The following is a 27,943-nucleotide window of genomic DNA, read 5'->3' as shown; positions in this document are numbered from 1 at the left end:
ATACAGGTAAAAATCCTGTCAATAAATATATCCTTTGCCTTCAGAAAAACAACTACAAAGCCTCTGTAAACACAACATTTAAGTTACTGAACAATTTGGAGGAAGAATACATTATAGTCATGTCATATGTCTGTTTAGTGATCCACAATTCCCAAAGTCCCTCGTTCAATATTATTTGGATTTTCTGCAGTAAGAAGTAATCAGGATTCCAGATTGAGTTAATACGTTTTTGCATGTCATGTGGCGTAAGAGACATTAAGAGCTGTATTGTGCTGTGGGTAAACAGATGGCTGTGATCGTCACAATTGTCAACCCAAATCCAACTGCTTTGTAAAAATGTGTTTTCAGCGATAGCTTGGGTTTAAACCTGTATTTTTTGACACAAGGTAAAATGATCCCCAGCCATTTCTGGAAAACCTGAGAAAACTATATTGGTGTCTACTAGCTGCTTTGCCAAACTACACCTTTGTAATACTTTCAGATCTACAAATAGGAACTGAGGAGGAGATGGGTTTATAGGTGGCATTTGAGGGCAATCCTTTTTTTGAGTCCATCTCTGATTGCCTATTTGATCAGTTTGACAGCCCACCACAAAATCTTATCAACAACGGAAGAGGTCATAGCCAGAGAGGAAAGCCTGGAGTGCAATTCAAGTTCTTTATGGCTCATGCGAATACATTGCAGACCTTTTATGGTTATTCCTCAGTCTTCGCCCTTTCCTTCCTCTCCTGGCTTTCCTCTCCTTTTTCTCTCTCCTCTCCTTCCTCTCTTTCTTCCCCCGCCTTTCCTGGTCTAGTCATAAGCAGTTGTCAGGGAAGCACTTCCTCTCCTCCTCCAGTGGGGGGCAGACTGTTCCAGTGTTTGACGGGTGCATGAGGACGTAGCGAGTTCGGTGCCGCACACCTGAGTCACCACACTTGCCTTTGCACAAACCCCACGGGGACCAGGCCGACACCTCACAGTCCAGCGGGGTATCTGAACAGAGAGAGGGCAAAACGTGTTACTCTCTAGAAGTTCTTAAAATGTGGTTTATCTAAATACTTTGTTGTAGGTCGGCTTTCTCTGAGTGTAAAGGAAAGAACAAAATATGGGAAAGAAACATTGATTTCTCCCTAACTTCCCCCCATTATACCAGGCAAATTTGTGACAATAATGACACCAAGACATGAATAAATAGATAAAAGGAGATTCAAATAAATAGCAACATGCTGTGTGTGCAGATGTTTATGGACCCATAGCATCTTGTTATAAGTTCTTGGCCCAGGCTCTGCTGAAGGAAATCTGCTTACTTATTAAGCTTTCATTTGTTGAATTAATATTTGCTGACCATACACGTGAATATTTGCTGACATACACACTCTGATTCAGCATTGCACTGCTTCACAGTCATTATACAAGTTTATACATAATGCAGGAATTGAGCTGTACTCCCGCTTAATGACTCTGCTAAAGCAGAAGATGAGGATTAAGCACCTTGCTCAAAAGCACTTCAAATTTACCACATGGAAATTGGAATGCCTTTTTCCTGCATCTCATTCGGTTACTCTGTTGAATAATATAAGACAACTGTTGGAGCTCTCCTTTTCCAAGGCAGTCTATGTGTCCAGCTCCTTCAGCCAACCCCCGTTGTAAGCTTGCAAACAGCTGATATGTATCACAGACTTAGTTGGTGGGTTTAAGAGTAGAAAAGCAGAAGGATGAGAGGAGGTGCGGAAGCTAGATGGACAGATGAACGGATGGAGTTGAACGTGGAAGTCAAGGCGAGGCCGATTTGGATTCTGCCTTCACCTTATGTGTCAATTACAAATGAGGACAGAGGACAGGAGGAATGAGAGAAAGAGTGAAAGACTTAGAAGCAATATTGGCCGATAAGTCACCAGGTCATTGAATTTGTCCAGTTTTCATGTTTATTGTTTCATAGCTACAGTTTGAACTGGTCTTCTTTGATCTGTAATGAAAATCACCTTTCCAGCAACAGAGAGGAGGCATGCAAAGATGGAGAGATTAATGAAGAGAGGGAAGGATAAACAGATGGAGTGGTGGTTTTGGGTTTGGAGCATAGGAAGCAGGACAGGAAACCCCTCCAGTTTTTTGGCCTTTCTGTTGTTTGTTGTTGTGTAGTCAAGGGAACAGACTTTGAGTCTGTGATGCTGAGTTGAACCTCTACCATTACCCTGAGCAGTGAATCTGATTACACCGCTGTCAGCTTTAATATACGGTTGACACGCTATCTGTTCTTTTTTCCTCCAAACATTTTCCTTGTCAGCTCATCGATTTAGACTTTCTGTGGAGGATTGTGTTTTCATTAAAGGTATTTTGTTGCTCCCTTAAGAGCATCAGTCACCCAGACAGGTTGTTTGATCATGGCAATGTTGACTTCACTTGTAGATTGACATACTCTCAATCTAAACTTTTCCATGACATTTCTCTGTCATGCAGCCCTCCTTGCAGTCGCGCATTTATGCTGTTAACACTACTCTGCACAATATGGAGTCTTAAAATTTAACAGTCTGGGAATCAACATTAAATAAATCCAGCTTCACCTCAGGATGAAGGTCTTGTTAAAACATACGTGCCTGCTGTACATCATTTCCACTGTGTTTTCCTAAAACGATCTTTTACAGTCACCGATCTAGAGGCTGTTCCAACCCGATGCCAGATGTGCCCCTGCCATTCTCTGACATGCTACACTCAGTTGCAATGTCTGGTTTCTGGTTGGAAGTAATTGAGTTGGTGTGTGGCCTTAAATAGTTCCCAAGCACTTTTAAATAAGACACTAGTAAAATAAGTTCCTTGCATTGTATTTATATGAGCTGAACATGTATGTACTACTTAGACTTACTTATGATGTTCTCTTCAATCTCATTGTCTGTTGGCAGTTGGTTAGACTGGGTAGGTTCCAGAAGTAGACTGATGATCTGATTGGTCTTCTTTACTCTGCTCAGCGTTACTTTGGCGATAGGCGGGAGGTGCTTTAGCCGGGGGTAGAAGAAGGAGTTTGCAGGGTGGCTGGGGAAGGAGGAGGTAATCTATGGAAAAAGCAAATGAAGGAATAACAGTTAATACATGGAGATTGTAGAGATGGTGTGCATCACAATACACAATTAATGGCTACTGCCAAAGGAATCCCTTAATGTTTGTCTCTGACTTGTGACTTATGTTCATAATGTAAGCGTCTATGACATTAATGGGATCATACCAGTCTTTTTCCGTGTAAGTAATGTCAAATATAGATAACGATGATTAATTGGGCTACAACTGTGAATATTGGGCAGACAGTGGTACTATTGTAAAGTGATTCTCAACTTGCATCTGTTCTGCATTAGAATTAAACGTTTTCCTTGTAATTCAGTAAGAGTTGAAGCAGCGGTACAACAAGTATGTAAGAAACTTGCATGCAACATGATACAGTTCTGCCTTACATTAGCAGAAACCACTTTTTTGGTTTTAAATGATGGGAGGGAGAACATTAGTTTTGATCAGTTTTCGGGGTTGATGGATGTTGCAGATCGGCCTCACCTGTGTGATTTCGTCCTGTGGGACGGTCTCAAAGTTAGGAGAGGAGAAGGTGAAACCACTGTCAGTTCCTGCATCGTATGGGAACAGCTCCAGCGATACGTTGTCTTTCCACTGGTCACCCTCGCACAGATCAAAACCATCCACGCCCACAAACCAGTCTGGGCTAGGAACGATTCGCACGATTAACGACAGCTGCAGATTGAGGGGGACAATTGAGAGGAAGGAAGAGGGAGGAGATGGGGTGTGACAGAGTGAGAGATGGAGATAGAGGGAAAGTGTACGGAGAAGAAATATACAGGGAAAAGAGGATAAGAAGAGGATAAAAGTGAGATTAAACCCTTTAAATAGAGCACATCCTAAAATCCTTATTGTTATGTTAAAACAAGCAGCCTACTGTTGACATGTATTCTGCTTTACTATTATGTGTTCATTTTATCCTCTTATATCTTCATGACTGACATGGATACAGGGTTGCCAAACTCCTGCAGAGTTTTATGTTATTCCTCCAGACATAAATTAGATTTACTACATTTCAGAGGCTCACTTCAGGATGCAGCATATGGAAGAAAAAGCCTGTAGCTGTTTTTATAGTAAAATTAGCCAATCTTCTTCAGCGTGCATCCAGCTGTCCATGAACCAATTCAGCAAATATGAAGAAGTCGGGCTCCTGCTTTGTATTACACACATTTTAAATAGATTCAGTTTAGCCCAATTATCTAAACCAGCTATAGTGAAATGACATGATCATTCCCACTGCATTGTGCAAAAGTGATTGTGTGCTCAGCTACAGTAAGTACAGTATAGTAGGTCAAAGTTGAACCAGTTTATCCAAAAGAAAATACGTTTTTTTCAAGTATTATCTAGACAGTTTGAACCGTTGTTTCCTTTTTCTAAATAAGAGGTTGTATAACATGTTAAGATAGAAAATAATAGATATAGTGGGAATGAATGGCCAAAAGTATCAAAATAACACCATGGTTCTTCTTTCATTCATAGACTAACACAATACTTATTCTTGGCATAGCAGCTTTTGGAGCTTAAGTGTACTCGGTGACCTAAAATGTGATTCTTACACAAATCCTTTATTCCTCTGGCCCAGGTTAAGGAAAGTTTCACACCAACCTAGTTCTATTTTTGTTGACCCATGAAAAGAATCTCTCAGACGTATTTCATATCCTGACCCTGCCTCAAGAAAACCAGGTGTTAAAGTGACTTACATAGGAGTGCCTGGCGAAAACCTCAAACTCTGCGTTCATCTGGCCTGTGCCTCCCACAACAGCGGGAGCGGAGAGGATCCCATAAACGCTCTGGATGCGTTCGCCGGCCTCCTCGACTTCCTTCATGAGTGTCCAGGCCTCGCCTTTCTCTGCAAACTCCCTCACTCCGTTGCTGGCAAAGTCATTACGATGCCACATATGGTAGTCTGAGCTGTGGGTCACCCCTTGAAAAGGAGAGGAGTTCATTTTTGCAATTAGGATTGGCATGTGTAATTAGATTTTACAATTTTGATCTAAAAAAATGGGACATAGGAAGTTTATAAAGAAGATTCACCATGTACAGTACTTTGCCTTGAAGCAATCAGAGGCACCTGCTGTATACACACCATTTAGTATACACTCTCTACATTTGCACTCTTTACTTAAATGGAAATTGAGATTGTAGAGGGATATCAATATTGTCATTAGGTTCCCATAAACTCTCAATCATGGTCATTTTTCTACACACATTTTTTGACTTAATATTCTGTCAATTAACAACAACAATCACAACACCTATTCCAATACTATTGCAATACTCTGATCAATAACAACTCAAACTGGCTTTGTGTGTTTGGACCAATAACAATACTGTTCCACACCAACTTCACCTCTCTTACCAATAAGATTTGACCACTGAGCAGGGGGGCGGTAGATAGGATATTGCTTAGGGAAAGCTGCCTGGCTCCACTTGCCACTAAACGTTAGTCTGTACTGTGCAGGTTCGGAGGCTGTGCACATAGGGACGTCTGTAGGAACGGGCATCGAATGAACGGCACCCAAGAAGCTCAAGGTCAGTGCCAAACCCCTGACAATGAGATGGTGGAGTGCCTCAGAGATGGATAGGATGTTCCTTGTAGTGGCCATGATTCTAAGGGCTGAATGGAGGAGGAGGAGAGTAGAAAAGGGGAGGGAGAGAGAAAAGTTTGTATGAACTTTCATAGCATTCAACAAATGTGCAACCACTGCACAGTAGACTCTTCAATCTGCTGTCTGACCTTCTGCAGTGGCTCATAAGGTGGATTGACACCAGGCCATACATAGTCTCTTTCCATTTTTAGACATTCAGTCCTCTCCTCTCCAACATTTAAAAGCTGTGCTTTGCAGTGACATTATCAACTCGTATATCTTTATTTATGGTTAACCTGTCTTTTAGTATTTTAGTGTTTACCTGTCAGAACATGGTCATGACAAGAAGAATTTGAAATGGGCAAAGTGCCAGGCTACAACATCAGTTTGGGATATAACAAGTGGGTGTCTGAGTCACAGGAAAACAGTTTCTGTCAAACATTTTGCATTGTTTTTCAGGTGTAACTTGTAAACTTAGTTGAACAGTAACTAATTACTTGGTTTAATAATTGGAATGGCCAAGAGTCGGGCCATTTCAATCCCCACTCTTAATACAATAACTTCATCCCAACTGATTTTCCTGACTGTCCTTACATCTCACAGTATCTGTTATAAGTCCTTTACCTTTAAACATATATTTTATTGAAACATTCAACAAAATTACAGCCCACTTTTATGTGCATTAAGAATATTTTGTTGCTGTGCCATAAATATGATGATGCATGGATAGGGCCAGCCTTTATGTATATGTTCATTGTGTGTGTAGCTAGATATGCATCCAGCTGTATAATGCATGTTTTATGCATGAATTAATCAACGCCGATACATCATAATATGTTAAATGCATTCATAGATTAGGAATTCATTCACAGACAAAGTAATATTGCCATGGTAAATACTACACTTTGCCTCAAACTTTTGACTTCATTGATACAAACATTGTTTTCTTATCCTATCCACATTTGCATACAATGACACGTTCATGCTTTGCAGCCTCCTGATATACACTTGTCATTTACATTAATTTGTGCATTGATTGGCTAATGCAGAGTCATTCCAAAAGCGCCTTTGTACTTAAGTGTAGACAGAGGATGAACATGTGTAAGACAAACTACTCACTGCTTTTGCTCAGGAGTCCAGATGAATGGAGGATTGCAGAAGAGTGGAGAGGAGGGCTGGAGGTGAGGAGAGGGAGAGAGAAGCTCAGTGGCTGTGGCTGTCAGGAAGAGTGACTGCAAGGCTCCAAGTCCTCTTTTGCCCTATTTATGCCTTCTAGGAGTCTCACCCCTCTTGCTCCTCTCCCTCTTTCCCTCCTCCACCCTTACTCTCCCCCTTCCTCTTCTTTCTCCACTCCCCTCTTCAACTTGGTCTCAGACTCACTATCACTATCACTAGCTTCTCAGTGACTTCCCTGCCCCCCTCATGCCCTTTGAATGTGGTTTCCCCCACAGACACCCCCTCAGTCTCTTCATTAGTAGCCCATTGACAGACTAATGTGTTCAGCCGATAAAGATGCACAGCCAGGGGTCCCTAGGTAAATAGCGTCAAATCACTGTGTTCTACAACCCACAAATATGACAAATGACACATATATTGTTTTTCAAGAATCCTGTAGATGTGTCTCTATCAGCTTTTCTGCTAGATCCAAACTCACTGATGCTTTTTACCTTTTGTGTAAATCAAATTCATCACATTGCCTGTCACAGTCATAACCCCTCAGACATGTTCTCAGCTGTTTTTGAAATGAACCTTGAACTTCAAAACACAACAAAGCATGGTTTCAATGTTGCATCCCATGAAATTTAAAGTCCCATATAAATTGAAAATCCCAAGCCTGCAACATCGATAGATTTCACACCTTTTTGGCAGCATTTCTTTCTCGGTATATCGTAATAAAATCACCTTGCAGAATGGAAGATTACATGAGGTATGTAATCTATATCAACAGTGACATTTTGTCAGATTTGCATTGATAAGAATCTTGTAAAGGTAAATACAAGCACCTGATTGAGCTTGGGTGTCTGGAATCTGGAATATCTTAATTCCTCTGTATGGGGTACTTTTGTGCGATGGTTTAAATCTCATAAGCGTAAAAAGGCTCACAAAATATTCATATTAAAGGTTTTGCCGTGGTAATGGCATAATTAGTCAATTCAAACAGTTATCAAAGAAACATGTCATCCTTGTTACTTGAGCTCTAATTGTCATCTCTCCTCACACAGTTTCCACCTCTAAAAACAGGAAATGCTGCAAAGCGCTTCATGAAAATAAACATGAAGGGTCACAGTTGTGGGTTTAGACTGCATGTAGACACACGACTCACTGTCTATCTGCAGTATTTTACAGTGTGTTTAGTGTAAGCACCACCCATATTGGAAACCTCTACTGTATAACAGCTGCGATTTTCTTTTGGCTCCTGTGTTGATTGTATTTGGGTCTCCAAGCCAACCTCTCGATGGTGCATTTATGTGGAGTGAGGGGTGTGGTGCGGTGTGGTGGCAGAAAACACTCCAGACACTCACGTGCAAACACACAAATACAACGTCATGCTGAATCAGCCCCCATCTAATGATTTCCATCTGGTCACGTTTCTCTCAAAAACACTAACCCAACAACACCCACACACGAACCAGTTGCCCTCTTTCTGCAGCTCTCATTTGCCAAGCTTTATTGTTTGGATTATTGAGCCCAGCCCATTCCATCTTTGACATTTGCAAAGGAAAAATAAATTCATCAGACCTCGTAACTCCTGCACACTTAACAGAGCTGCATTGTATTCCGTTTTATTGGGGGTAGTAGGACAAGGGGAAGGGGAAGCATGATTTAATTTGTGGTTTCCATGACCGGTTCAGTGTTGCTGGCTTTCTGTTCACGAAAAGTATGAATATTTGCATACCTGAGGCGCAGGATTAAACACCAGCAGCCTAATGCATGAATTGAATTTAAAGCCATGTTGTTATAGACAGCAAGTATACTCTATGGAACCCAGCCAGTGTGGCCACGCAGAACACAAGGGGATGACCAATGTTCTATCGGCCAAAGTTTCATGTTTATTTCCCCACATCACTTTAAATATCATTTTTGCTGTATTTGTGTATTTTGTAGTTTTATCATTTAACAGATTTTCCTCACTGTCAGTCATCAATATGGGTAATATGGCTAATATGGGTGGTAATCTTCACTCTGTTTGTCCTTCGTCAGTGTCACGATGACAGACTGACAAATGTAGACGTAAAAATAGCTGCACTACTAACAATAATGGAGCCTTGACTGATGCTGATGGACATGTTTGTCCCACAATGCAGTGCAAACCGGGAGTAAAGCAGCTACTCAGTACTGGAAAATGTGGGGCAGTCATGTAATTGCTCAGAGGGCAAAGACATTATTTTTCAACAAACGAAAGTTTGGGAAGTTTTCTCATTATAAATTGGAAGATAAAGTTCGAACATTGTGCATGGGGTATGGAACTGGGACACAGTACCTGAATCCCTATCGGCTGCCTCTCAAGAGTGACATCTGACCTTTGACCCTCCCTTGAGAAACAAGTTGGACTGTGAAGATCGATGAAGTACCTCATTGTTATGATTGGAAGTGGTAGGCAGGGATTTAATGACTTTTCGAGGGGTAGCTTTTTTTTTTAAATAATGCCCCAGAGGCATCATTACTTAGATTACTTAGTTTTTATATCATGGATGTCTTTGGTTATCACATGTTATCCCCGCTAGAGTCAAAATCACCCATCTACTGCCCATGTCCTCATTACAGGTTTTGTGTTTTTGTTGTTTTGCTTCTCAGGTCGCTGTAGTGTTGAAAGAACTTCACAGGTGTTACGCTGGCCTAGTTTTTCTTTATGTTTTCAGCATATGTAGGGAAAAGTGATTTAACCTGGCAAAGGGTCCAGTCATACGTTGTTTAAGAGGGAGCTATAAATGTTCACAGGGGAGGAAAGTCTACCAGCATATAGGTCAGAAAACAGAAAAAGGGCCCAGTGCCAAAAGGAGAGTCGTGCACGTGTTTGCCGTAACAGTATTGTTGAAGAAGTTGAGGTTGTGGGCACGTGTTGCAGTGGAAAAGTGTGCTGTCAACGTCCTATATATTTCAGTGGTAATAATGATGATATGTGTGTAGAATAAATCTTTAAAGGAAGAAGTTCTTATACATTAGACCTTATACTTCAACCTCCTACTTATACTTTGCGTCTGTCTTCAGGGGCCTAAATTTATTATTATTCATTCTGATCTGAGACCTTGTGCTTCTTAAATCACAGATATTTATTTTCTACGTTTGGAAGCAAACTGGATGAATGATGGGCATAAGACATGGGAAGTTAACCCCAGCTCTCACCCTGAACTGACCGATAGGAATCACCTGTGCAACAAAAGGGAATGCCGAAACTGCTGACTACACAATTTCAATTTGAATTGAATAAGCAAACGCACTAATATTTGTCTCATAGATTGCTGCTTAAGGATCTGCTTGAATGTTCAGCAGGCATCCTATGAACTACGGTTGTGAAACACAGGGATAGGGAATTGCAGTATTTTAAGATTCTGCTGATTCAATCTTTTTATGTGCAGGCAACAACTTTCATTGCTAAGATATGCTCTCCAAAAGTAGTTCATGAGCCGGAGTTGGTTTTGTTGCCAAGTAACATTATTGAACCGTTAAGAAAGAGGAAGAAGCTGGACTCTTTATAGGCACATCTCTGAAGGCCACAGAGGGGTCACCATATGTTAACCCAATGAGCTGGACAGCCTGTAAACAAAAAAAGCAGGGTTTGTTTTTGTTGGGTCAATGGCCACTGTTACCATGGGGACAAGATATTAGGTCATTGCTTTGCCCTACTGGCCTCGTTTTAGACAGGTTTAAGAGTGACCCAGGTGAATCTGGAAGTACAAATAAAGAGATGGACACAAAAAGAAACACAAGGTTCAAAATGTGGGGTCACATGCATTTAGGGTGACACATAAATGCATTCAGTGCGCTGACATCAGCACGACAGCAGCACATGGTAGTATCGCCTGAATCACTCATTCTCTCTGCTGTCACTCGTCATGTTTCCAAGGAACATATGGACAAGGAGGTGGCTGCAACAAGACTAACCACCTATAACAGAAGTTGTACACATTCTGTGATGTGACAGAGTGAAAGATTGAGTGATGTGCAAAAATAAATAGAAAGCCTGACTTCCTCTTGCGTCGTCCTGATTGGCTGCAGCAACAGCAAATGGTACTAAAAACTTCCTCTGTCAATATTTTAACAACATCTATTGTTTGTGTATGCACCCCCAAAACATTCTGCAATTGGCCGACCAAACCATGCTCACTTCCTGACCCACGCAATGTCAACAGATTCCACGATGAATGAAACCTTAATCCACAGAGCAACACCTTCATTTATATATGCATAGATTGTGCATCATAAGTACATTTAAAGGCTACCTGGTATCTAATAGTGAATGTCTTACATATACTGTAACTACTCAATCTCAGGGTCCTACTCTCACCATTGAAGTTTTGTGACACACATTGCAATTTAGCTAATAGGCCTTTTTGAACCATTTGTGCTGAGGTTTTTTATTATGTACGTTACAGAGACTTTTTCAAGTTATTTTATCATTTTGTTGGAGCAGCAGCATGGATCTACTTTCTGTGAGTCTGCTGTAATTATCAATTACATCAATTTGGATCACTGGAATGGTAAAAACCAGGGTTAGGTCTGACCTGGACTGGAGAAAAGCCAGAGGGGGCCAAGTAGATGAGTGTACACACACACACACACACACACACACACACACACACACACACACACACACACACACACACTTACCTCCCATTGACACCTGGTGTAAACATTCCACCCTTTTTCACACAGATCCTTCTCCTAAGCTCCATTCAGCGTTGCCCTGAGGCCTTGTTAGAGCAATAATCACCCCTGATTTCCGTGACTAATTTCCTCTAGTATGTGGGAGCAATCTGTGTGCATGTGCATTCATTTGCACACTTTTGGAATCTTGTGTGTGTGTGTGTGTGTGTGTGTGTGTGTGTGTGTCCCTTCTAATGGAAGCTGCAGGTCAGAGCAGAAACAAAAGACAGGCATCCGGTAATATTTTATATCCACACAGCAAGTCTCACTCTGGTTTGGCTGAATTCCCTTATATTTGTGTTTATGATAATATTCTCTGCTTGCTGCTTTCTTCAATACCTTAATGACACAGGAATATTTTTGCACTTCTATCATCTGGACACCACAGCCTCAAACCACATAAATATTATTGTTGGCGTCTTGTAACGTCGGTTAAGCAGGAATTCAAGTATAAGAAGCTGTTTGCTGTCTGACCCGCCTTAACCCTATGATGATACATTATCTCCTGTATGACCTGAGTGAAACTGACTGCCATTATAATAACTGACTGCCCCGAATGTTTGTGTCATCAATCATCAAACCTCATCACAGCTGTTGAGCCCGAAGTGATTTCATATCTGAGGATAATATATGGATAGTGCTGCTCCAGACTATTAGGTGACCACAAAGTATTAAAACACTGGACATAAATTCACCATTAGGAAGTCACAGCTGCTGAGTCTGCTGTTCTCTCTGACTTGGTTTCGTGTTGATACGGTGACTGTCTGAGCACTTGGCTGTTGGATTTCGTCGTTCGGTTGTCATGTTCCAAGTTTGTTTTAAAGCTGCTCAAACCAGATTTACTCTCAACTAACACACAACCTCAGACAGCAGTGTCATGTTCTGCTTGTTCTTTACTGTGTCATTTGGCACATTGATCTCTAGGGTAGTAAGATTAATTTACATCAGCTACAGTTGGGACACTTGTGAGTTTCGATCAGATGATGAATTTTTTATATAAGTCGGCCTGGTTGAGAAGAAAATGCCCCTACCCTCCAAATATTTGGCAAGTGCAGCGACAAGGATGACAACCCGTTGCTAGCTTTCCTGTAAACAGAACCGATTGTGATTGTGATTCAAATTCACGGTAGAACTGATTTGTTGTTGCGGAGGTAGAGAAAACTTCACCTGTTTTTTGGCACATTGGCGAAACAGGTGAACTTTTTGAGGTGCATGATGAGAACACAGACAGAGAGAAGGGTGAAAGAGGAAGGCCGGATAAGATCCAATAAGTCTCATCAGACACCACAGCAACATTACCGAGTTGAATTAAATAATGTATTTTTACACACGTGTTCTTGATCTGTCCAGAGCAAAATATTTGACATTTCCTCAGTCAAGCAGACAGTCTTTGTGTGCTCCATTGCCTTTCACCCATATATACTGGTATCTTCAAATGGATGAATAGGAGGGAAGCCAAATTTAACAGCTCTGGGGGCGATTTGGGGGCCGTTTAGTATATCCGTCCCGGCTTAGTTGGAGATTCATATTGGCAAACTTAGCAGTCCATCTGTAAAATGCATGAAAACATTTAACGTCCTTATCGCTGCATCCTTCAGCTGTTTTGTTGTTATTGGGGTCATCTTAAAACGAAGAAAAAGGAGGGGGTGAGACAAAGGAAGCATATGGAAATTTGTATGACCGCTCACTGCCATGACATCAATGAATATGTTCTACCAATACAAATTTAAATGAATCTGAAATGAACAAAATACAGCCCTAAAAGTGAAGTTTTTGCTCTGAGGACTGTCTGCCTTTCCTATGTAAGTACTATTTTTTATGTTATTTTATTATAGTGGCATTGGTCTAAGCCTTGCTTGTTCCTTGGTAGTAACATAACTGGAATTGGGAGCCTGATATTCCATCCATTTGTCTTCATATGCTTCTATCTGTCTCAATCTGTCTGTCCTAATACTTTACCCCCTACTATCTCCGTCTCTGCTTCACTGACTGAAGACAGCTGCCTGCCTGCCTCCTACATAGCCCCTTATTCTCCTTTGCTCCCTTTCTGCCTCCCTTTCTGAAGTGAGATCCCATCATGTTTTTCCCATCATGCTCTCCTCCCACTCTGTGGTGATTCAGTGAACCCCCGGCCGGAGGTATAAAGGACATGATTTACAGTACCTCTACACCACAAAAAAGGAAAAACGGAAGAAAAAAAAACATGAAATGAGAGATACGTTTTCCAGCACGGTAGTCTTTTCGCTTCAGCACAGGTTTCACTATTCAAAGTTTTCCTGTGATATATGGCACTTGGGTCTTGACACGTTTGTTAGGTTGCAAATGTGCCAAAATCTATTTCCACAGGAGCAAACACAGTGCTGAAGGTGGTGTCTATTATCACCATGTGTGTGTTGACACGTCTGGATGGAACATCATGGAAATCCCATCCAAATGATGCAGAGAGTAGCAGTGACAGTTAAGCAGGGAGGTCCAGGATCTATGGGTTTGTTTTACCGGATGCATTTCCATAGGTGGGAAGCTCAAGTATGGACTAATCTGCACACCTTGCAAAGTCCCTTCATAACAAGTACAAATGTTGAACCTTGGGGTTTTTATTGGACTCTTGGATATTTATCCTGGGAGATGTCAGAAGGCAGGTCTGCTTCCTTTTCACTAACAACCTGCTGAGATCATCTGAGATCTCTCCTGTCTAACTTTGATCTCAGCTTCACTGGACCTGCTCCACTGGAACAGTAGAACTAATATGTCTTGGTTATGCAGGGAGTGGAAACTTGTGTTCATTTTTCTTCTTCAATCCAAGATGTAAATGGGTAACATCCCAATCACAACCCTCATGCTTTATCATCCAGGCCATTGCTAACTCCTAATATTAATAATAATACAATAATTAGTTATAAGCCTACTTAAACCAGTAATTGGTCCTTCACCTTTCTTTTTTTGCAAACGCATGCGCATGCACACACTCCCTCTCTGTCTGACTTCATCACTGCTCCTTGAATTTTGTTCATGTAACATTTCATTCATGTATTTTTCATTAGATTTCTTGATTTTGCAAGCATATGTCTAAAATACGAGGGACACGTGATTATTGATCAATGACACATGATTGCTGTGGATGATACCTGTTATTAGTTACAGGCCACATTGCTGTCACCGTAATGAAAAACACACACAGTCCTGGTGAATGTCTTTACCTCTCTGGGCAGATGAAAGCATCAGTGCGAAATACTGCCAACAATGACTTTCCCATAATGTGCACTACTGGATCTATACCAGCACATGTGCTTCAATGTAAAAATAAAACCAATATACCAAACATATATATATGTTTCCCAAAGTACCGGAGAGTTACCAATGGAATTAAAGAAAGACTTGTTATCTATTATTACACATTATTGTTATCAGATTATGAAACTATTTAGTTTGTTTTACATTTAAGTTGTATTATGTATTCTGATTATCTAACTGAAGGAGTAGAGTTGGATGGCACTGCTTTTTCTGAACGTGATATGGTAAAACCATCAGAGTTCAGACGTCAAAGGAGGCCTTGGTGTCTGCTCCAAATGATTGAATGCAGGTTTGAGAATTGAGGCTAATTATTAACATCAAGCCAAGCTGAAATCTTGCTGTTAAGAACAAAGCTACAATGCAGATGTTTACAGTGCTAAGCAGGAAACCTAATGGATTCATTGGCTGGAATGTAGAACACAAATCTAGTCCATTCCATCAAAGCTTTTCGAAAGTGAAATATTTCCAATTTACAAACCACTTCTGCAAAAATCCAATAAAAAGCATCTCATTGTTTGCCAATGGTGATATTTGCAGCCATTTCTGTTGCTGAAAAGCTGTTATGTCGGAAATAATTGGTTTGTGATGGGTATAAGTCTACAGAGGGAGTGATTACGTGCTTGCCATGTAGCTGTACCTGGCTGGCTAGATGTGGTCTGCATTGGCCATCAGAACCAAATGTTTGTGAAAAATGAACTCAGAAACTCAAAATTGCATTGGATATTGTTTTTGCAGCTTGTATATCTCAACAACACTAGTGTTACTGGATCCAATACATTTCAGTATAAATCTTCCAAACAGATATAAAGGAAATGGACACACGCTATCTGTCCCTTGTGTCTGAAAACCGTCATACTGACCTGAAAAATCAGTGTCAGGGAGTTAATTTGTTCCTTTATTCCCCTGGACAAGATAGCAGTCTTCCAAGTAAATACAGCACAGATGTCGTCCTCAGATGCACTACCGAATCTTCAGCCTGTCAAATTCACCATGTTTGTTTTCATTGAATCAAATTGCAATAGATTGGCTCTTCCAACTCTGATTGGCCAGGCGGAAACCATTAGATATGCAATCAAAATCATGAACAGCCGTGAGGGTAGAATTAAACAAAGCAAACCTCACTTTTGGCGTTTTGACTTTCTGGTTGAATTAGTCCCCCCCTGCATTTGGGCTGCTCTGAACACAGCAACTGCATTAGTGTAAGGACCAAAACAACGGCAACGACATTCCATCAAGAAGTGGTTTAGCGCCGGTCACAAACTGGATGAACTACAATGCAATCTATTAATTGATCTGGAACCTGAGAGTGTTAAGGTATGCATGGTTAGGCAGCTACAGCTACACTTTGATTACCATAGTGAATCAAATCAATATGCTGTTCAGTCATTTGAAGTCGACACATCTTCTTTGAATAATGTGACGCAATATTAGGCTTTCAAGATGCGCATTCATTTTCTGCATTTTGCTGATTAAGTGTTGCTTCATAAGTTTTGCAAAGGCCTTGAAACAAATGCTCATTCTGTTGTTAACTCCTTTCTGACCATGGAACGGAGCACATCTAGCATTTGTCTTTGCCCTCACATCTAACCGCGTCATTTTAAAAGCCTTATCTAATGTAATATTGCTGGAATAAGATGTTTTATATTTCAAACATGCATGTCATGTCATGGAATCTTGATTTATTACTTGCTAGTTTGCAGCAGTGAAATGAATTCTACAAATGTAAAAAAGATTTACATGCAAATTAGTGACCGCATTACATAATGCAGCACTCAGTGTCACATCACCTTTACCCGAGTTGGAGAAGGAGCAGTGTAGAACACACACACACACCCATACCTGTTAGATCACTCTACTTTTCCATTTATTCTATAGATGGATGGGAAGTTGTTATTCTGTCATGTTCTCGTGTACCTGTACTGTAAAATCATCAGGGACTACTAAGTGAAAGCTTTTCCAGGCTTTTGATGATGGAATACTAGGAAGAGGATTGAGACTTCGTGGTCAACATAAATCTCCAACCTGATCAATTCCAATATCCTTTTTGCTAGACTAAACCAATGTCAGGGTCGTTGTGACATAGTTACATAACTAGAATTTACATAATAACGTTTACTGGAAATGAAGACGAGGTGAGATCAGACTTTTTACAAATGCAGATCTGCACAGTAGGTTTCTGGCCCTGCAGGGCTGAGGCGTGCCGGTCTCCACTCTCAACAGGGATGTGTTCAGATGTGATGTGATGCACTGATTGGCTCAAACACTGCATCATAACAAACGACAAGGGAATTGAAAAAAGTGGTGCCAAGACATTATGGCAGACATAAGTTACAAATGTGTGATAAATAGAGTCCCACATCTGGATTGTAGAGGATGTCCAGGGACACCAGAATGAAAGATCATGATTTAAAAGATATGGTCCTGCTTTGAAATGGCTATTTTAAAATGCTTTGATTGTTTGATAGAGCTTGTCTGGTTTGGTACGGCTCTACACAGCTCAAGTAGGATTACTAGCAGTGGAAAAATGCCAGTAGAGATGTAACATTGGTCAGAATGATATCAAACATCTGGCATTTGTTAATATTCTTCATATTTTCATGAAAATAACATAAAATAAAATTGCCAAATTTAATAAATAACCAGAAACAAATGAGAACACATGCACCTTGATCTTTCCCCACATTAGGAAATGAAACAGCAAATTCAATCAATATTGAGGAACCCCACAAATGGAAAACAGTGCAGTTTCTTTTGTCCTTTGACTTGTGATTGTTGGAGAATTGTTCAGTGAAGAAGGGGAAGCTAAATCTGTTGAACAGAAGTCCATCCCACTGTCAGGCATGGATTCAGCTGAGTTACTAATAGTTTGGAAATTGAGAGACAAGGGAGGATATTAGTCTAGTGCTGCACTTAAAAGAAAACATTGAATCTCCACAGACGTATACTTTTCACTCTAAGCCTCCATCTTAATGTGTCATTTATTCAAATATTGAGACTTAAACCTTGGTGAAGATGATGAATGATGAATATCATATCATTCTAAAGATATCGCATTAATTGATCACTTAAGAATTACTGCAATAATCACATTTCCTCTGGAAACATAATTACAGTATGTCGCTCCTTAGATTGTGCTTCAGTTACCTTAAGACAAACAAGATTTAAAAACTCAACACTGCGCTAAATGACTTGTCAAGATGGGTTTTGCAGTGCAGAAGTTAAGGAAACCAATTCTCATCTTTCAGGCGACGCCAATGGGTTTAAGAAATTCTACAATAGACCTTGAATGGTTTCCACAGACTTAAAGGTCATATCCCTCCCTCAGAACATTTGGGATGATGTCAGCTTTTAAGTCAAAATGAAAATGAAGCAAAAGCCAAAAGTGAATATGCAACATTTCCACAGGAGAGAAATGTTATGTAACAGCACATGGGCAGTGATGCTTTATAGTGGATTGGCTGACTCAGTTAGATGTGTAAATTTGAACCAGATTGATTGGCTGTTGAATGATCGTAGTTAACACTGGATACGGTACTATGCAAATGTAACAGTGACTTTTATATAGTTTCATGCACATGCACTGCAATGCACTCATAATATTAGACGAGGTGAATTGGAATTCTAGACACCATCTGCACAATGGGGACATTATACACTGTCTGTTTGGGAGATATAAGAAGAAGTATTAGAAGAAATAGTAGAAATGTTACAAGCATATTCTAATACGCCACAGTTTTTGTAAAATTTGTGTTTATCCTTAATGGTAAGAAGAAATCAGTTTGTATGCATGGTTGATGAATGAGGCCTATTGAGTCTCACATACACACACTCACGCGCCCTATTGGCTTTCAGTTAGTCAGCATAGAGGATTATCTTGTGTTCCTGGTGTCCTTCTCTGTTTAGGGATTTACTGTCCCTCTCTGAGGAACAGTTAGAAATACCGTTCTCCTGCCCAGAAACCATGCTTAAGAAGAGAGTTCTACATCAAATGCAGAAAAATACTAGGAGCACCTGCTCTTCCCATGAAACTAGCTGGCCAGGTGACTGCTGATGAAAGATGATATCGTACTGAGTTTAACCAATAAATCGCCCTCAGTCATGGAGGGTTTAGACAGCTTGAAGAAAGATTTTTTATCCTTGAACCGGTTCATACATGGATCGTACCAAAGCAAATGCAACTCAATATCTGAATATCTAATGCGGCCAAGTGCAATAAAATGAAAGGAGTGGGATTGGTGGAGAGATAATATGATAAGCTGTGTGTGCAGTACGACACACATACAGCATAATAAACAGTAGATCACAAATGTCATGACTTCAATGTATTACACTTGATAATTTAACAGTAGCAGCAATGAGATGATGTGTGGCAAAAGCAGAGACTGCAGAATATCATGTCACCAATAGGTTGCCTGGAACGTCAGTGTGTAGCCTGGGTGGCACAAAGGTGAACTGAGAAGCAACCACCACTGCTGAGGGAATTTACAACCACAAAAATACCAATATTTGAGCCCTAATGTCTTTTTCATGGAACACTGGTGTGAGAGTGAAACTGTTGAAGGTTTAATGACTTACAGAAACATCTTAACTTCCCTCAGAGAACAAAAATAGCTGTTTGAAAATGAGGGAGTGAAAAACTTCACAAGTGCTTTGCTTTGTCGTTAATGCATATATGAGTGTAATGGGCATATGAATATTGCTCAGGGAAAGAGAAAATTTGTGTGCAGGGGTTTCTTGATGTCTATGAAGTGGAAATGCTTTTTAGTAATAATTACTTTTGAGTAAGATAGAAATGCCCTTACTCCAGCTATGACGTTAACATGTCTTAATTACATCAATTTAGAATTGATAATCCCAGTGTGTTACTCAGAGTAAGCATACTTTGATATATACCGATAAGATTTTACACATGACATTTGAAAAAAATCTATTGCTTTAATCAGAGTTTAATCAAAGTGTTAACATACTGATAGACTGCTCATGAGTTAACACTATAGTTTGGCTGTTCTATACCACTACAGGTCTTGCTCTCCTCTTAACCTCATATTGTGTATCATAAAGATTTGCATAGCTATAGTATAGCATTGTAACATTATGAAGTACTATTTCTTTGTTTATTCATTTTTTTTTTTATAAGATTACAGTAAGATATGAGTTATTATTTTTAATTAGATTACTATAATACTATCATCCATCACTTCCTACCCTTGGTTTCCTGTATGCCTCTGACTGGGTAATGAGGTTCACACTTTGTTTTTATAGGTGTGAGCAGTTACCGCACTGTATTCTGTCTGGATGGCCTCGCCAGCCGGCGTCTCTCTCAGGTTTCTCTTTTAATGAAATAATGATGACGGATGTGAGAACAACTAACCATACATCTGACAGCTGAGGGGGATAATTGAGGGAGAAGAGACACTCCTTCTGTCCGTCTATCTCTATCTCTCTCTGTCTGTCGTACCGTACTGGGACTTAAATAAGGGAACAAAGTTACAATGTCAAATTAAAAACTATGGTGTGTGCACATATTTACAAATAAACACACTTACGTGTTTACTGTTGTCAGCCAGACATAGGCATGTCCACTTAAACATATTGTTTGTACAATTTTAAACATTAATCTTCCATAGCAAACAATAACATAACTGGAATTAGCAAAAGCTTTAGTTTTTTTTTGATTGGACTCTTAAGATGTGAATATTAGGTTTGTATTATTATTATAAACTGGGGGGCATTATGAGCAGGTGTTCTTAGTCTAGTCACAACCAAAGTCTTGAGTCAGGATTTTCCATTGCTTTTTTGAGGTATTAGGCACTGTCGTCCAAAAGGGAGGGGGGGTGGCACTAAGTAGTCAAGTTATTTAACTGAAAACTATGCATTTTCACATCGTTTTGGACCATCAGCATTATCCTATTTGTGGAAAAAGTAGGCTTTGATTAAGCCTGCTGTATGTTGCATACTTGTCCACATGTTGTACTTCTTCATAGTCACATCATCCAGCTGTATTAGTAAACCAGGCCTGCAGTGAATCCATTACACTATGGAATGAAACTGCAACATCTGAAGTGAGGACAGGCGCTGTGAGGGCGATAGCTACTGCAGATGACCGTGAAACTGCTGGTGCACTTCAACATGTCCCTTAGAAACCAATTGACAACCTTCTGAAGGGGGCGTGTCTTTCGTGGGAGATATTCTTACCAAGAGTTCTCCAACTACTCAGTAGATGGTGTGTCGATTCTTCCTCCCTGGTAGTGGTGAGGTAAATACAAGTTGAAATGCAATTTCAGAGAGGCCAGGATGTGCGTAGATAACATTGAGTGACAACACCATTAATGAACTTAGCAAATCAAATAGATGCCATGAAAACATTGGAACAGATAAACATGTTTTAAGTTAGCACGTTGTGAAGTGACATTCAAATTCTGCATTCTACAGGCACAGTTTTGCTTGGTTAATTATTTCAACTAGAATATGTGTCAGTTTTGCTCTCTGATTCTCCACCCCCCTAAATTTCTGACCTATGTGCAATGAGCAGGTATTACCACATCGATTTTGAGTTTGTTTTTGGTTTGCTTGACATTTTTGTCTCTATGAAACCGAACCCATCTAAAGACAAATGTGAAACAAGTAACAACAATACAAGGAAATATGATTCAGAGAAGTTCAAGTGGACTACAGGCTAGATAATTGCTTTAGTGTGTGTGTTCAAACAATCATTTGAATCTGTCAGTATTTATTATCTGTATGACAGGAGTCCAAATTAATCACTCCTTCCTCCTTGAAATTAAGTGTCTGCTCGTGACTAAATGTTGCTGTAACCTCAACTTTTGCTCTCCACTGTACTTGAATTCAGCTGACTTTGAGATGTTTTTAATACTACAGTTATGGCGACCGAACAACAAAGAAACAAACAGCCTCATAGCACAGTCAGATGTGTTTGAATGATTACACATAACAGATGCTTTCCCTCTGTAATTATAAGCATGACTTTGACCTAACTTGGCTTATCACGAGAGTAGATACCTAACCTCACCCAACTGTCTCCTGAATTTGCACCTAATGCTGGAAGTTTTTGTTATGACATCTGGTTTTAAGCCTTTTGTTCTCTATTACTGAAAGTGCCTGGAGTGAAAGATTCATCTGAGTGTCAGGGTTCTGCCATATTCTACGTCATGATAAAACCTGAAGCCATTTATTTTTCACTTGCATAACATGTTCTTTACTATCCAAATGAGGTGAGGAATTAGGATCTAGCGCTACTGTAATGATACAGTATAGCACTAGATCTGGTTGTATAGATTAGAAAAGTAATTTTTACCTTACTTAAGATGGAGTGGACCCGATATCACTATGAACAGGAATTGGGGAAAAAAAGAACAGGAACACGGCGATGATTGAGGGGCTTTCCAGGTTTGCTGATGTAAAGACCGTAACTCAGACTGTCCACTGAGTGGCGCTGCATTTTGGTGGGACAGAATGTTACAATTTAAACTGCGAAATGTTATTTAAAAGGTACAAATCTCTTACTAGGAATGAGTAAAACTTTTTTATCTTAATTAGAATCATAGTTTTGTGGAAGAACATAGATACCTACTGTATATGGAAACATACAGTACGTATCTATGTAGGTAGGTAACAAAACACTATTGGTTCAAAGGGTGCTGAGGTAAACCTGTGACACTCTCTCCTCCCTCAGTAACCACTGTCAGAGAAAAGGCTATCATTATTCTGTCTATGATGAAATGGAAGTACTGCCATGTGATCTGAATTTGCAGTCCACTTATTCTTTGAAAAAAACTTCTCTTGGTTTCAACACAATGCTAGCGGCTTCTGCAGATGGTTAAATGTTTCTTGGAAAAATCCTGGCCAGGATCAGATTAAGCTGAACAAGGTTTGGGAGGGTTTTCTTTTGGGAGACAAAGAAGGTCTATGAAAACAGGGTCTCATTTTCAGCTATGGGTTAAATCGTATGTATGTAATGTGAACGCCGAATGTCTTTTGAAGCCATGATCTGTTCAGAATGTATAAATTCTGGATCAAACATTTACCACTATAAACTTGGAAGAGTGGAAGAACTAGATGAATTGAGGAATTATGAAATACGTCTAATTGATGTCAAAGCGTAGAGAACTTTTAGTCAACACCACTGGTTGTTGCCTATTATATATTTTTTTCTTTCTGGATGATTTAAATTGTGGAAGAAAGTAATCCCAAGTTCAGGCTTCAAAAGCCAAACATACGATTTTCAGACATCTGCTGGTAACATCAATTAATCCTGAGAAAACACAAGTAGTCCTGATACAAAACTGATCCCACTCGATCAGTCCCAGAGGGGTAGATATTCTCTAAACTTAAACCTGAAATACATTTATTTTGGAGAGCTAACCACAAGATGTTTGCATGCAGATGTGAACTGCGGAGGCAAACCGAAAAGAAATTGAGATGTTTCGACACCAGTGGTGATATTGACAGTTAAGTACAGACAGCCATACATCAAAGAATTGTACTCATCTGAAGCCATGGCTGTGGTTTGATTTCTGCTCAGTTCCTCCATATCAAACTTGGAAGTCTGGATGGTAATGATGATAGATGGTGATTTTGATGGGTGAATGTTGAACATAGTACGTGTTTGTGCGTGTGTCTTTACAAACAAACTAAGCTTCAGTAAGTAGAAGGCAGTGTAGAAGTTATAAGCCCAAACATAGCGCCACCATCAGGCTGACCAGATTAAATGTGTTCCATCTGGAACCTTACATTGAAATCTTGATAGGTAAACATGACCGAAACCTTACCCCTATGGCATGCATGTGTATGCGTTTTTGTGAGGCACATGGCATCTGTCAGCCATCAGCTCCTCCCATCTCAGACACATGTGGGCTGAAATAAACCCCAGAAAACCCCTGAAACCAGGCTGCAGAAACTGGGTCACCACCTTCATAAACTCGGGAAAACACACACAAACACAGTCATACTAACACGTTGAGGGCGAAATGTGAAAACGTGACCGGGACTCCAGCTGAAAAATGTAAACAGAAGGATAAAAAAAGGCATAGGTTTACCTCACTGATATTTAATATGCTGCATCTTAGACCCTAAAATCCATCATTTTTTAGTAGAGAAGTCTTTGATTCCATTGCAGTTTCTCCAGGAGTTCTGGCTCCATCCAGCTGTCTGTTTATTTTTCATATAAATTATTCCAATCTCTCTTTCAACATTATATGAGTCTAACCAAACCCATCAGGCCTGAGCTAACATTTATACTCCAGACCGATTTCTGGAGTGAGAGACGATCCTTTCTGCCGAAAAACCACAGTTGTTGGATCAGCTATTCAAATGCAACAAAACCCTTGGTGTTTGGCGTTAGGGCAGAAGACTGTGGTGAGAGCATATAAATTTCAGCCACCCAATTTATCTTCTCAAATAAAACATCATTTGTCAAGGCACAAAGTCCAACAGCCCCCCTGTCCAGTATCTCCAGGGTGTCTCCAGCAAAAAGTTATGTGAACTTCCAAGAAACTCCCATTGTCTATTGGCATTCAACAATGGACTTCAGTGATGTAGCTTGGCTGTTGTATCACAACACATTTGCAACACGTGTGCTACAACTGCAGCCAATAATCACTGTACAAAATGATAAATGGATTGAATATGGAGGGCAAATTGGAAGAATGGTGGTGACCTGCCAAAGCAGCCAATGGAGTTGGCACCTTTTTAAGCAGCCAACATTTACAAGCGCATGTGTGGTGTTTATTAGCCTCCAGACATTTTTCTTGGCAGGATGGAAACGCCCTATGAAACAGCATGTGGACCCATTGGACACTAAAACCCGCCGCAGGCACAATTGCTGATGGAAATCCTGCCTGTTGCGGGGAGCTCATCTCAGCAGGAGGGCACGGTCTCACCTCCTCAATGTTAAAGCAGCCACTGTATTCCCCCAGCATTTTCGAGGATAATGTGCTTTGTTTTTATTGAGCGCGGAAGAGAAGAAAAAAGAATGCAATAGAAAGCAGAAAAAGTAGAGAGATTAGTGAGAGGTGGGAGAGAAGAGGAAAGATGAGAAGAGCTGCGGCAGAGGAGGAAGTGAAAAACTCAACCATTTCCTCCCTGTCAATCATCTAGCCAATTCACCAGAGTAACCCTGGACCCACCACATGCACGCTGAAACGCTTTCTTTGTCACAGACACTCTTTGAACAGAGTGGACAAATTCGGACGTGACATGACAAGGAAAGCAGAGGAATGGACATGACAGAAGCAATCTAAGCATGTGGTCTGAAAGTTCGAACCGGCCTCTTGTTGATTGTTTGACATCTTCACAGAAAAATGTCTTGGTGCCTTTCACTGAATTGCTAGCAGCTGCAGTGAGCAACGATTTTTCTTAATGGTTTCTTTATGGTTACGTTTGTAGACATTGTGCAGATATGTATCGCCGACACTCCCCAAGCAGAGTGTTTAACCCCCAGCTGCAACATTGGGAGGCTCAATAAACCGCTGGCTGGTTGTAGAGATAGCAGTGCTGCTCTCAAATATGTTGTTTATACAGTTGCCTGTTTAATTTAGCATGTTTGTTTTACGGCTCAATTCTGATTGGTCAAACATGGCATTCAGCGGTCAAACATTTTCTGAATAATGACCACTGAGCCAGATACTTTGAATGTTTGCTGGCCTTTCACATACCCTGTAGCACTCCACCCACAGTTACTCATTGAAGTGCTTAGTTCAAGTGTCATAGTCCAAATTATGTCTCATCTTGGGAAATCTTTGTGCAACAGTGATGTGAAGCACTCTCTGAATGCAGTACAAGGGAGATTCTCTTCAGTGTTGACAACTTTTCGCTGGATACATTGGTTTGTTTTTACCAATTTAAACCCATGCAATGGACTTGCAGCCACAGACAGCCGGACTGTTGTGTCTCTGACTGACCCAGTGAGCCTACAGTGGGTGCTGGTGTGTTTTATTGTTGCAAAAACACGCGGTAACATTATTAGGAAAGGCACAAATTGACACAAAAAAGTTTTCACAAAGTTCACTAAGGCTTTATTTAGTTAGTTAGAAAGTTAGTTAGTCTGCATGTGTAATATATAGAAGTACTAATTCAAGGCAACCAGGCTGGTCTGGGCAACTACACAATTTCCCACTCATTCAACGTCACGTGGGAGTCCATGCCATGAGTCACTGAGTCTGACCTGGTGCCCGTTTTATCCAACGAGTCACCTGACCCATGGCATGAATGACTCAAGAATACTGCCAACCACTGGTTCAGACCCAAGGAAGCTGCCTGGATGAGTGGTGAAACGTCTTCAATTGCAAATCCAGCTATTATTAAACTGCTGCTGCACGGTATTCACTGACCTGAGGTTTTTCCCATCAACCCCTTTTTACTCCATAATGTAGATCAGCTCCATAGGTTGACAATTTGAAGGCCTCTCTTAGACTCTGGTTCTGCTTTTAAAAAATCAGTAGCATGGTGAAATATTTGACCCACTGACCTCTTGCAGGTCACCAAAAACCTACAGGGTTGTGTTCATTTCATGACTTAGACCGACTTGTCAAGTTGCCAGAGCTTTAACGAGGGGAAAAAAGCGCCACTCTCCACTCTCTGCATTATAAGACTATGTTGTAATATGGATTAATGTTAGTTGCCTTGCCTAAGGGCAGCTCAATGATTTTTCCTGAGGGTGTGGAGGTCGTTAGTCATACACTTTTCTTTGCTCAAAGTTTCCTTCAACATCTCTCAGCTCGTGTCTATACGACTGGAAGATGTGACGTTACAGAGCTGATTCAGGTGTTGTATGCAGATGATTTCTCCATCACATGTATTTAGATTTGATAGTTGGTGTTGACACTTTGGCCTTGTGGTTTGAGCAGATGTTTATTTCTGCCCTGAAAGCTCCAGCAGCCTCATGAAAATATGTCGTTCTCCCTGCACAGTGCCCTTTGCAGCTCTCCATGCAAGCTGATTCAAATATGCCCTCTGCCTTTTTCCCTTTTTTTCACGGCATCTGGTTCCCGTCCCGACTCCTGAGGTTTAGATTAAACCATCTTGAGTTTCCAGCTGTTGGAGAACGTGTTTAGTGACTGCAACTGTGAATAAATGAACCAGAGGGAGACCGAGGAAAGAGGCAAATGGACAGAAAAAGAGAAGGAAATTGAGAGATTTGGAGGTATTAAGGGAGCAAAGAAAGGGGAATATGAGAAGAAAGATAAAGAGAGGGTTAGTGAGATTTCTTCACGTTTGACGTCAGAAAGAAGGTGCAGGTGGTTCATTTGTTGTCATGACTCCCATACACAAAGACAGTAGAATAATAAAGTGGACTCTTGCTTCTAGAAATGATAAATCGCCGTTATAATAAGCCATTTCTGTGAATTGTTAGGTCTCAAAACAGAAATAATAATGTAATTGATAGCCTATGTTATTGTATTCTTGTGTGAAGAGATGTAATAATTGCTATTGCTATAGATATTTATAGGAAAGAGGGCATGCATCTATCTACAAAGTCCACTGTGCACATGTAGGTGAGTTTGCTGGTGCAAACCCATTTCACTGTGGAGCAGCATACACCATATTCTGTCTGACGTTTGTGCTGTACATACCATTTGCCATTTGCTCAGCACACTCAGAATAAAACCAACTGATTTCGTGCAGTGCAAATATCCACAAGGGAGAATTCCTAAGTAAAACGGAAATGGAGTTGTGAGCCCTCACTCAGTCCAACAGGATTACTATTATATACTACGTACATATTATCTGTATTGGTTTTGATCCCTTGCTGAAAGACAACAAACGCCACTAACTAAACCATAAAAGTGTAATAATCCATGGTTATTTCTTCATGGTTACGTGGACCTCCTATGTTTTGCATTTCATATTATTTCACTGTGTATGCAATGCGGATTTGATGACACCGAGTTTCTTGCATGAACGGTCAATAACTCAATGCGCATCCTGTGCTTGACTGGGCAGTGCCGCTCGACCAAAAAATGAAATGTTTACAACCACAAAACTGTCTCAAAGATAACAAGAGATGGATATGTATTTAACAGATAGATTGAAAAGGAGAGTAGATTCAAGAAGCAGACTCCCTTCAGACTCAGTTGCTGCTGTTGGCTCTTGTGACTCTTTTCTGTTTGCAGCTGTTCTAGTGACACCTAGTGGAATCAACCCAT

General features: G+C 40.4%; 1 protein-coding gene across 1 annotated transcript; it reads right to left on the bottom strand.

The window, feature by feature from the left end:
• Positions 1-796: 796 nt before the first annotated feature.
• spon2b (spondin 2b, extracellular matrix protein) lies at positions 797-5,642 on the bottom strand. Its single transcript, XM_076149174.1, has 5 exons — positions 5,396-5,642; positions 4,737-4,960; positions 3,520-3,711; positions 2,843-3,029; positions 797-975 (listed from the first exon to the last, which is right to left on the bottom strand). Exons 1-5 carry the CDS (start codon positions 5,640-5,642, stop codon positions 797-799), a joined length of 1,029 nt encoding a protein of 342 aa, XP_076005289.1.
• Between the last annotated feature and the right edge of the window lie 22,301 nt (positions 5,643-27,943).

This window comes from Genypterus blacodes, unplaced genomic scaffold (genome assembly GCF_046128005.1).
Source record: "Genypterus blacodes isolate CSIRO-AG114 ecotype Tasmania unplaced genomic scaffold, CSIRO-AGI_Gbla_v1 ptg000044l_1, whole genome shotgun sequence".
NCBI classification, from domain to species: Eukaryota; Metazoa; Chordata; class Actinopteri; order Ophidiiformes; family Ophidiidae; genus Genypterus; species Genypterus blacodes.
This window is presented reverse-complemented; position numbering and strand designations above follow the sequence as displayed.